This window comes from Rhamphochromis longiceps, linkage group LG6 (genome assembly GCF_057381845.1).
Source record: "Rhamphochromis longiceps isolate RC_006_pf linkage group LG6, R_longiceps_female_GT1.1, whole genome shotgun sequence".
NCBI lineage: Eukaryota > Metazoa > Chordata > Actinopteri > Cichliformes > Cichlidae > Rhamphochromis > Rhamphochromis longiceps.
In genome coordinates, this window is record NC_140562.1 from 28,419,430 (window position 1) to 28,431,599 (window position 12,170).

Below are 12,170 nucleotides of genomic sequence, written 5' to 3' on the forward strand. Positions count from 1 at the left end.
GCTCCTCACATACAAGGTCTTAAATAATCAGGCCCCATCTTATCTTAATGACCTTGTAGTACCATATCACCCTATTAGAGCACTTCGCTCTCGCTCTGCAGGCCTACTTGTTGTTCCTAGAGTATTTAAAAGTAGAATGGGAGGGAGAGCCTTCAGTTTTCAGGCCCCTCTTCTGTGGAACCAGCTTCCAGTTTGGATTCGGGAGACAGACACTATCTCTACTTTTAAGATTAGGCTTAAAACTTTCCTTTTTGCTAAAGCATATAGTTAGGGCTGGACCAGGTGACCCTGAATCCTCCCTTAGTTATGCTGCAATAGATGTAGGCTGCCGGGGGATTCCCATGATGCATTGAGTTTTTCCTTTCCAGTCACCTTTCTCACTCACTATGTATTAATAGACCTCTCTGCATTGAATCATATCTGTTATTAACCTCTGTCTCTCTTCCACAGCATGTCTTTTATCCTGTCTTCCTTCTCTCACCCCAACCGGTCGCAGCAGATGGCCGCCCCTCCCTGAGCCTGGTTCTGCCGGAGGTTTCTTCCTGTTAAAAGGGAGTTTTTCCTTCCCACTGTCGCCAAAGTGCTTGCTCATAGGGGGGTCATATGATTGTTGGGTTTTTCTCTGTATCTATGAAGCGCCTTGAGGCGACTTTTGTTGTGATTTGGCGCTATATAAATAAAATTGAATTGAATTGAATTGAACCTTTTGGGATTTACTTACCTGGATGACTGAGCATGCATCAAGACATTTATTGGTACTGATATGAGGACACTATTAGGCTTATTCTATTATTTTTATTCCATTTATGTTTTTATTGTATAACTTTCAATAAAGTGTTGTTTTTTGTCATTGAAACCATCTCTTGCTTGCTCCTCCCCTTTGTGAGTGTGGACGCTTCATCTCTTTGCTCTTGAATGCTTTGCTTCTTATATTGATTTTTATTGATTTTTATGCTGATTTTTTCCCTTTTTTCCGTGTGAGCTTACCTGCGATAACTTCTGGACACTTGTAGATCATTAGGACTAGAGTGTTCTTAACAGAAACAGCAACATTTTATGGTTACCTTATCCTCAGCGCTCCGTGTGTCTGTGGCCTAGACACAGCTGAAGCCTGATTACAGCGTCTGGGCACCGAGCAGCCTCAATAACCTGGAAAGGTGCTAACCGCTAGGCTAACTAGCAACAAGATGCCTTCCCTCTCCACAGATGACTACCACAGCCTCCTGCAGAAGATTGCAGTACTGGAGACAAAAATTCATCGCTTAGAATTAAACGTGGAGGTAAATGGACTGTGTGGAAATGAAACAACCTTGCCTTTGATTCAAAACAATGGCGATGAGCAAGCTAGTACACAGCTAAGGAGCACAGATAACATGACCAAGAAAGTAGACTCTGTGCATTATTATAAATCCTCAAGTGATAATCCCCCCTTAGACTGTCTTGGTGCAAAACCAAGACATAAATCATGTCTCCTGGAAGGGGGAGGACGTATCACAGGCAGGGCACAGCGAGCTGAAATCTCTGAAACCGACTGGCCTTCACTTCCTACGAGACAGAGAAGCTCTTCTACCCCTGTATACGGGAGGAAACAGGACTGGACAACCGTGAATAGGAAGGTTAACAACAAACCTCCAAAACAACTGAATGTGAAACTGCAGAACAGATTTGCTCCACTATCAAAGGACCCTGGATCTATATCGGACAACCATCCATCTAAAAGCAGCGAAATAAGGTCTGAAAATCTGTTGAAAAGTGAAAGGCCACAGGGAAAGCTAAAGGCTAGGCCTGAAACTCTGATTGTGGGTGACTCTGCCATAAAGGATGTACAAAGGATGTGCGGTAAGAACACTAAAGTCCTCTGCTTTCCTAACGATATGGTCAACAACCTGAAGGAGAGAATTCTTCAAATTGCAGATGAATATCCAACTGTGACAAACATTGTTCTGCATACAGGGTCAAACGATGTGTCCAAACAACAGTCGGAGGTTCTGAAACGGGACTTTACTGGATTATTAAATACTGTAAACTCTCTGAATGCAGCTGTATTCATCAGTGGACCTGTACCGCCGGTCAGAGGAGGAGACGAGAGATTCAGCAGGTTGTTTACACTGAATAAATGGCTTATATCAGCATGTGCTGACCACTCAGTGCACTTTATCGACAACTTTAATATTTTTTGGGAACGCAGGCATCTGTTCAAAGCAAATGGATTTAATTTTAACAAGTCAGGGGTGAAACTGTTCACCTCCAACTTGTTTTATTCCATACGTCATCCATCCGTGCTTGGTGCCAAGGCTGAGATAAACGAGGAGTTATCTCATAAAGAGGAACAAACAGTACTCCAAGAACAGACAAAGCCCAGCAGAAACCTTGAGGAGGAGCTCCATTTGCCCCCACCCGGGAAGAGCCTCAGAAAGGAGAGACATCCATGGCATCTGAGGAAGAGCCTCAGAAAGGAGAGACATCTAAGGCAAGAAGAGGGGTCCCAACTCTCTCAACAACACCAACGACCAGGACAAGGGACCACGACCTTCCCCAGTCCCCCAAACCCCTGACAGGCCATCACCCTCCTCCCCCTCCCTTTCTCCCTCCTCCCCACACCTGAAATTCACTGAGGAGATGATGGAGCGGGTCAATGCTGGGCTCAGATCTACCCCCCGTCCCAATCCCTTTTTGTCCCCCATAAACCCCCCACCAGAGCGGCCAAAGGTTCGCCATCGAGCCCCACCCTCAACAGAGCAATCGAAGTCACATTGCCCAGCCTCGCCCCCCTTAGTTCCTCTTCATGCCCTGTCTCCGCAGTCTGATGCGTGATGTGTGAAGGGTCCGGGCTGTGAGGATTATGGCAGTGATGACTTTTCCCAGGAGAAGCTGGGACCCTGTTTACTAGAAGGTTTTAAAATTTCTGTACTTTTAGGTGACAGGAGACATGTGGCCTGGTCAAAACACAGAGAGCTGCACTCTAAAAGATCTTTAAACATAGTAAACATACCTTGTGTGCCACAGACTGCTCCCAAACACGAGGGGACAAGTAATACCTCTAAAACACTTAAGTTGGCTTTATTAAACATTAGATCTCTAGCTGGGAAAACATTTTTAATTAATGATTTAATCACTGAGCACAGCCTTGATTTTATGTTTTTAACTGAAAGTTGGTTGGACCAAAGTAACAGTGGAGCTGTTCTCATCGAGACGACCCCTCCTAACTACAGTTTTATCAGTGAGGTCAGGGCGAGCAGGAGAGGAGGAGGGGTTGCTGTCTTATTTAATGAATCATTTCAATGTAAGCAGCTATCTCCTGGAAGTTTTCAGTCTTTTGAATATGTGGCTTTACAGCTGAAGGCCCCATCCAAAGTTGTGTTTCTTAATGTTTACAGGCCTCCCAAATACTGCACAGACTTTTTTAATGACCTCAGTGAACTGCTGTCTGTGATCTGTGTTGATTTTGACTGTGTAATTATTGCTGGGGATTTTAACATTCATGTGGACGACCCTCAGGACAAAGGGACTAAAGACCTGAGTAACACTCTGGGCAACTTTGGGCTGACTCAGCATATAACAGAGGCCACACATAATAGAGGACACACTCTCGACCTACTGATCTCCAAGAGCCTGAGCATTTCAAACATTACTGTGTCTGATGTGGGCCTGTCTGATCATTACTGTGTTTTCTTTGAAAGTAAAATCTCAGCCCACACAAATATATCAACAACAGTGATCACAAAACGGTGTATAACTGAACACAGTAGTGCAATTTTTAACCAGGTCTTCCCATTAACACCTGACCTGCCCAGAGGGTCAGTCAATGAGCTCGTCAATAGCTTCAATGCTAACATGTTAAATGTAATGGACACTATTGCTCCCATTAAGGTGAAGGTTATCTCTGGAAGGAAAAAGTCTCCATGGAGAAACTCCACACTGGTGAAAAATGAAAAAAGAGAGTGTAGGAAAGCTGAGCGCAGATGGAGAAAAACAAACCTCCAGGTTCATTATGACATTTATAAAGAGAAACTTCACAATTATAATTTACAACTGAGGAATGCAAGGAGGTCCTACTTCTCTGACATCATCACTAAAAACAGCCATAATGCTCGGGTCTTATTTTCTACAGTTGACAGGCTAACAAACCCTCCTGTGTCAGTGGCAGCTGAACTTCATTCGACCATGGCCTGCAATGACTTTGCCAAATTCTTCACTGAAAAAATCCAAAAAATTAGACAAGCAATTGGTACATCAACAGCAGATCCAGGATATGTACTGTGTCCACCAAAAAACTGTTTAAACACCATGAAACAGTTTCAACCTATTAACAGCAAAGACCTGGAGGACATCTTAGGTCAACTGAACTCCTCCTCCTGCTGTTTAGATGTCCTGCCAACAAGTTTTTTCAAAAAGGTCTCAAAGACTTTAGAGTCAGACCTGTTACAGATCGTCAACTTTTCTTTATTATCAGGTGTGTTTCCAGAATCACTAAAAACTGCTGTAATCAAACCTATACTGAAAAAGGACAATCTTGACAAGACACAAATGAACAACTACAGGCCGATCTCAAATCTCCCGTTTTTAAGTAAGATCATTGAAAAAGCAGTTTCTCAACAGCTCAGTTACTTCTTAAAACAGAATAATTGCTACGATGCCTTCCAGTCAGGTTTTAGACAGAACCACAGCACTGAAACCGCTCTGACCAAAGTGTTTAATGACATATGTCTGAATACAGACAGTGGAAAAATGTCAGTCCTAGTTTTACTGGATCTCAGTGCAGCATTTGATACAGTTGACCACAACATATTACTCAAACGACTGGAGAACTGGACAGGTCTTTCAGGAACTGTACTAAACTGGTTCAAAACATACGTAGAAAACAGGAAATACTTTGTATCAATAGGTAACTTCACATCTGAGCAGACAAGTATCACATGTGGAGTTCCCCAAGGTTCCATCTTGGGACCCCTTCTGTTTAACATCTACATGCTCCCACTGGCACAGATTATAAACAACAACAAAATAAACTATCACAGCTATGCAGATGACACACAAATATATATCACAATGTCACCAGGAGCCCGAGGCCCTGTACAGGCTCTTGGTAAATGCATTGAGGAAATCAATGACTGGTTGTGCCACAATTTTCTCCAGCTAAACAAAAACAAAACTGAGGTAATAGTCTTTGGCGCCAAAGAAAAACGATTACAGGTCACCAGAGAACTTCAATCTATACATCTAAAAACCACAAACCAGGCGAGAAATTTGGGTGTAGTGATGGATGCAGACCTAAACTTAGAAAAACACATTAAGACAATAACAAAGTCAGCTTACTATCACCTCAAGAATATATCAAGGATAAAAGATCTGATGTCTCAACAGGACCTGGAAAAACTAGTCCATGCATTCATCTTTAGTAGGCTTGATTACTGTAACAGCATCTTTACAGGTCTACCTAAAAAATCAGTCAGACAACTACAGCTCATTCAGAACTCTGCTGCTCGAGTCCTCACTAAGACCAAAAAAGTGGACCACATCAGTCCAGCTCTGAGGTCCTTACACTGGCTGCCTGTCCGTCAGAGGATAGACTTTAAAGTTCTGATGCTGGCCTATAAAGCTCTGAATGGTTTAGGACCAAAATACATCAATGACCTCCTGACCCAGTATGAACCATCCAGATCCCTCAGGTCATCTGGATCCGGTCTTTTATCAGTTCCCAGAGTCAGAACCAGACACGGAGAAGCTGCATTCAGCTTTTATGCTCCTTATATCTGGAACAAACTCCCAGAAAGCCTCAGATCAGCTGAAACACTCAGTTTATTTAAATCCAGGTTGAAGACTCACCTGTTCTCAGCTGCATTTGAATAAAGCACCAAATCCACACTTTAAGCTTAAATTTCAAAACTTACATTTAACTACTGATTTTATCTACTGTTCTGATTTTATCTGTTTTGATTTTATATACTGTTGTTTGTTTGTTTGTTAATTAGTTAGTTTATTTGCTTGTTTTATTCAATTTTAAATCATGCTTTTTATTTGTTCTTGTTTCTAATGTCTCTGTAAAGCACTTTGAATCACCTTGTTGTTGAATTGTGCTATACAAATAAACTTGCCTTGCCTTGCCTCTCTTGCCGGGATGTGTTTTCAAACCCAGGTAGCTTTTAATTTAATTTGTTACATTTACATGTCAATCTTTTTATTTCCCAGAGGGTGAAATTCCCTTAGGTGGGATTGGTAAATGGACTGGTTCTTATATAGCGCTTTTCTAATCTTCTGAGCACTCAAAGCGCTTTACACAACTTGTGCATTCATACCCATTCGCACAAGCACATTTTCTTGGTGCTTTCTAACTAACATTCACACACCCGTTCATTCTCAGATGGATGCATCGGAGAGTAATTTGGGGTTAGTATCTTGCCCAAGGATATTTGGCATGCAGACTGGGGGAAGCCAGGAATCGAACCTCCAACCTTCCGATCAGTAGATGACCTGCTCTACCATTGTCGCAACACATTTAAATAACCCCCTGACTGTACTGCCACAGAGTCAATATTTCTGTTAAGTACAATTACAACACATAAGTAAACAATTGAGCAATACTTCACCTAAACTGGGCTGAGTCTCGAATGTCCAGAACACACTTCAGAGTCTGAAGCCACACTATCAGCAGATGAGCCATGATGGAGTTTGTTCACGTTGCTGTAGCTGTGCTCGGTCTTCTGTCTCTTGGACACTCAGCTCCTGTGACAAGCTGTGAGAATCTAATCCAGCCTCTTGAAATCCACGGCAATCAGGTCAGACTCTCTCTTATCTCACCTTTCACTTATGACTTTCTGCACATATACGCTGAGTAAAATAAGTTTTGAACATGCCACCAAATTTACATGAAATTCACACCCGATGTGGATAACCACCCATCCAGTCCACACATACAAAGAAATCAAACCATTGATATCCATAAATTAAGCTGTGTTATAATAAGAGGAAAAGTATTGAATATATAGAAAGGAAGGTGCAAAAAGGCATGGAAAGTCATGACACCAGCTGAAATCTATCAGCAATTACAAAGCAACCCTGCCCCCTAGTGCAAATTAATGTTAGCTGGTTCTGTTCTAACTGATGGCCTATAAAAAGTTGTCTCATTACCAATGTGTCACACAAGAAACATCTCATGATGGATAAAACCAATCCATCAGAATTACTAAACTAGTAAGTAGCAAGTAAATAAATTGTAATTTATATAGTGAAACAGTGAAAAATTTAATTAAGAGCTCGTTTGTATAAAAATGTCTTCAGCTGCTTTTTAAAGGAGTCAGTGGAGTCTAGAGAGCGTAAAGACAACAGCAGGGACTTCCACAGCCTCTGTGCCAGTGCCTGAAAAGCCCGATCCCCATGTGTTTTAAACCTAGTACTTTTCAGATCCAACATAACCAGAACGGTTGTGTTGGATCTGAAGGTTCCAGTGAGCACTGTTGGGGCAGGAGAGAACATCATTTCACCATAAACTGGCCAGGACCAGCTGCTCCCCACCAGTTTTCAGACAGGGGAGTGAAAAGAATTATCAGAAGAGTTGTCAAAAGCAAAGGAGCACTTGCGAAGAGCTACAAAAAGACTTGGAATCAGCTCAACTGCTGTGGCCTGTATGCACGCTCACCATACAAGACTCCATTGCTGAAGAAAAAGCATGCTAAAGCACGTTTAAAGTTTGCTGAACAAAATTTAGACAAGAGATACTAGCAGAATATACTCTGGTCAGTAGAGATGTGATGGCTGCACTTACAGCCACACAGTGGTAATACCCACCATGTTAGTGTAGAGGCTTATAAGTAACATTGCAGTCACATTTCTTTCTTTAAATATAGGAATTTGTTTACAGGACAATAAATAACTGGTTTTGGTTTAGAGTTAATTTACATATCCACATAACACTGCATTCTAAAATAAGTGCAGACATTTTAGTTTACACTGTTATGTATGATTAATTTTTTGTTTTCTGAGTTACCTTAGTTGCAGCTGTTCCAGTCCCTTGATTAAGGAGCCAAGAGGTGGAAAAGGGGCAGAGCGAGCTTTAAAGGAAGACTACAAATTGGTTCATGCCATAACTCAGGACCATGGGGGGGAATTGAAGTTCATTATGTTTGGTTTAGTTAGGTTTTGTGTGTTTTACCCCTTCTCCTGTTTTTGTGGGCTGATCAGCCACTATTTAAGTTTCCCCTTTGTCTCATTAAGTTAGGTCAGTTTGTTTGAGTTATCAGTTGTGTTGTCGACTTTGAGTAGAGTTTTGTTATTTTGACCTCTTTTATGGGCCCAAGATTTTGATTCTTTTTGCATGAGTTAACCAAATATGTTTTTTGGGTTAAATAAAAAATCATTTTTTTGGACTTTAACCTGTGCCTAAGTTTCCTTCACTGCTCGGTCCGTCACAAGAGACCAAAACTGAACTGATGCTATAATACATGCCATGTCTGGAGGTCAAAAGGCACTGCATATCACCCCAAAAACACTATACCAGCAGTGAAGTTTGGAGTTGGGAACATCAAAGTATGGGGCTGTTTTTCGTCATGTGGCACTGGAATGTTTCATATAAATGGAGGAAGATGAATAGAAAAATGTTCTGCTAGCATCTACCAGGATGTTGAAGATGAAATGAGGACGGACCTTTCAGCAAGACGATGATCCCAAACACAAAGCCAAAGAAGCTGCTAGAATGACCTGTCAATCTATATATATAATAGAGTTTAGAGTTCATAGCAGGGCTCACAGAACGTTCAGAATCTGAAGACTGTTTGTGTAGAAGAATGAACCAAAATCACACCTGAGCGATGCCTGCGGCTAGGAGGCGTCTTGAAGTTGTCATTACCAACAAAAGCTTTTGCATGAAGTATTAAATACAATTTCAGTAAGCGTGTTCAATACTTTTTCCTTCTTTCATTTCTCATTCTTACACATAACATCTATGGTTTGATTTCTTTGCATGTGTGGACTGGCTGGATTGTTACTGACATTTGGTGAGAATTTTATGTCAATAGCACCTTTAGAAATGTATGTACTGAGAAATCTGGTGATGTTTTCAATATTTATTTTACCCCCTGTATATTATACACCATCTGTTTCAGCTGGTGGGAAAATGGACACAAATAGCAGAGAGCACAGGCATACCTGGATTCAAAATGCTGATGAAGATGCTTGTGGTGTCCGCCTGGATGAACACCACTGCTGCCACTGAGGCTAATACGTTCAATAATCTCTACATTAATAAAATGTAATAAAAATGATAAAGCCTTGCCTGAACTGATACTGTTTTCAAGTAATGTGAATTTAGAAATCTCTTTAATTTTATCTTCTAAAAGGATGGGCAAGTGTTTCACACTGAAAACCACCATGACTTTGGTTAACAACAGTTTGGGTGAGTATTAGTGAGGGAACAAACATTCGATGACCAGATTTAGACTTTGATTTAGACTTTGGACCTAGCATTGCCACAACACTTTTAGTATATATCGATTGGTGTGTATTTGCACACTGCACCCTTACCAATGCTAAAAGAATATGAAGCGTGGCCATCATCTGTCATCTGTCCACAGTGCACAATAACCAATCTTCTGCTGTCCTGCTGAATACTGGCTGCCCTGACTGCCTTGTTATCTTCGCAAATGACACCGTTGGAAGAACCACAAGCAAACTCAATCTCCTGAGTAAGAACAATGACACACTAAATAATGTAATGTCAAAGTACTTAAGTATTTTTTATGAGACGCCGGCCACTAATTTCCAAAATAAAACAATGACTAATAATTGAACAGTGGTTTCCACGGCTTAATAAACTGGAACACTGCCTTTAGAAATACCAGTTACAAATAACACTTGCCAGTTAAAGGCATATTTAGAAATGTTTCTTCTTTTTTTTAAAAAGAAAAGAAAAGAATAAAACATCTAAAAACATGCAGTGCTGTGAGAATGTATTTGCACCCTTCCTGGTTTCTCTCTATTTTACATATTAGTCACACTTAGATATTTCAGATCATCAAATACAATTTTAGATTAGACAAAAATAACCCAAGCAAATAGAAAACACAGTTCTTAAAGGAATATTTCCTTTACATGGCACTGTGTGAAAAGGAAATTGTCCCTAAACCTAATAACTGGTTATCAAGAACTGAAATCAAGCATTTGCAATCATTAGCAATGAGTCTTTCACATCGCTGTGGAAGAATTTTTCAAAACTCTACTATGTAGAGTCCATTCAATACACCAGCACTGGATTGGATTTTCAAGCATGAACAGATTTTGAAAGCCATTCAGAGGTGGCCTTGCTCATGTGCTCATGGCCACAAATTCTCCTTCAATATCATGGTTCCTTCAATTGCAGCAAGTGGTCCAGGTCCTGAAATAGCAGCAGCAGTTGTTTCTTTGTGTTTTAATCTCTTTACTAACTTGGTGCCGTGCTAACACTTTTTCTGTCTCTCAGGTAGGAGAACTAAAGTGTCTGCTGCTGAGCTGGAAGAGTTTACAAAGCAGGCAGAGTGTCTGAACCTACAACCACCTGCTATCATGGATTCAGAAAAAGGTATAAACCTTTATATAATATGAAAACCTAGAAACTGCAGTTGAACTGAATGTTACTTCTTCAATCTAATATTATCTTTATACTCTTTATATTTTTGTAACCACCATGTTTGATAAGGTCATAGATTAATCAAATTTATGAATGAACTTTATTTACAAATGTCTTCTTGCAGGGTTTTGCCCAGATCCAGCGCTCAGCCCAGGAACAAAGACTATTGATCTGACCTTGAGCAGCACAACGCCCGATGATCTCAACCTATTTGAGAAGCTTTTCACTGAGAGTAGAATGAAGACCATTTTGGACATGGTCCAAACTAGTGTGGATCTATTCAAGGAAGACTGACATGGTCATAAATGTCACTAAGTGTTGATGAAGAAGCCATGTCTGTCAAGAGCATTACCACGAAAATTAAACATGCTAAAAACATATGAGTGGCTGTCATCTCTCTTCTAAAGCAATTTAGATTTAGCTTCACTGAACTGACATAAAAATGAAAATATTCATTTGCTTTCTGAATAAATGGCACCAAGACCATTTTAGACATGGTCCAAAGTAGTCTGGATCTATTCAAGGAAGACTGAAGTAGTCATAAATGTCACTAAGCCATTCTTCTCTGACCTCTGGTGTTAACACATTTTCTAAATCTAAAGCCTACTTGATCTCTTTGTCCGACCACTCTCTGTAAACCCTAGATCCATGCTATGTTAAATGTTACTCAAATCAACTGTCTTACCCATTCTGATGTTCCGATTTGAGCTTCAGCAGGTTATCTTGCGTCTTCATGCTTAAATAAACGGAGTTGCTGTCATTTGATTGGCTGATTAGAATGAAAGAGCAGGTGGACAGGTGTACCTTACAAAGATGCCTGTCAGTGCTTATTATCTAGCAAATAATAGCAGCCAAGGAAGCAGTTAATAAAAAAATGAGTTGAAGAGAAGAATGTCCATACCTTTGTTTAATTAAGTTTATTCCTTTACATACATCTGCTCATGAGTCATGTATATACATTTTCTGTCTCTCAGACACACACGCACACATACGACCACTCAAGATTATATAAAAAGGACTCATTTTTTGTGCAGGATTTCATCACAGTCAGATCTACATCGGAACATTTGCTTCTGCAAACATCATGCACACACACCACAAATATGCATACGGCCCTATGCCTCGCTTTACACAGAACAGTTCAAAGTATAGAAAAGTGACAGATGAACCGACAGGCAAACCAGCAGTAATCAAGTGAATTTGGGTCTTTTAACATAAAAAGGCTAAATCTGTTTTTTGTTGGTGCATGTGCTTCCTTCACTTTCTAAATAGAAAGACCACAGAAATGTTATAAAGGTTATTCTTTTTTTTCTCAGGGATATTTCCAAATCTTCAACTGCATCGTTTAGCAATTACTCAAAGTAACGTGTGACGCGTGTACTATATGCGACACCCTGGTGTAACAGTGAGATTTTGCTACATTTTGGGGCTTTTCAAAATCTAGTGCAATCCCCTGAGTGTGATCCATGCAATCACCAGACCTCAGTGAACAAAAACTAAGTGGCTTAGCTCAAATTCTTGACATACATAACCTCATAGTCTTCTTATGCTTTCACAAAGGTGTGTGGAGCAG

At 40.5% G+C, this 12,170-nt stretch overlaps 1 protein-coding gene across 1 annotated transcript; it reads left to right on the plus strand.

Moving 5' to 3' along the window:
• Positions 1-6,606: 6,606 nt before the first annotated feature.
• LOC146668190 (uncharacterized) lies at positions 6,607-11,231 on the plus strand. The gene is made up of 6 exons (XM_085410064.1): positions 6,607-6,776; positions 9,099-9,244; positions 9,333-9,388; positions 9,567-9,677; positions 10,451-10,549; positions 10,722-11,231. The coding sequence occupies exons 1-6, from the start codon at positions 6,660-6,662 to the stop codon at positions 10,889-10,891; spliced, it is 699 nt and encodes a 232-aa protein (XP_085266190.1). The 5' UTR covers positions 6,607-6,659; the 3' UTR covers positions 10,892-11,231.
• Positions 11,232-12,170: the final 939 nt, after the last annotated feature.

Excerpts from the sequence above, each read along its gene's own strand:
- LOC146668190 (XM_085410064.1), top strand. The coding sequence starts at position 6,660 with ATGATGGAGTTTGTTCACGTTGCTGTAGCTGTGCTCGGTCTTCTGTCT. Across the intron at positions 9,389-9,566 it reads TTTGGTTAACAACAGTTTGG|TGCACAATAACCAATCTTCT; the intron begins GTGAGTATTAGT and ends ATCTGTCCACAG. Across the intron at positions 9,678-10,450 it reads AAGCAAACTCAATCTCCTGA|GTAGGAGAACTAAAGTGTCT; the intron begins GTAAGAACAATG and ends TCTGTCTCTCAG.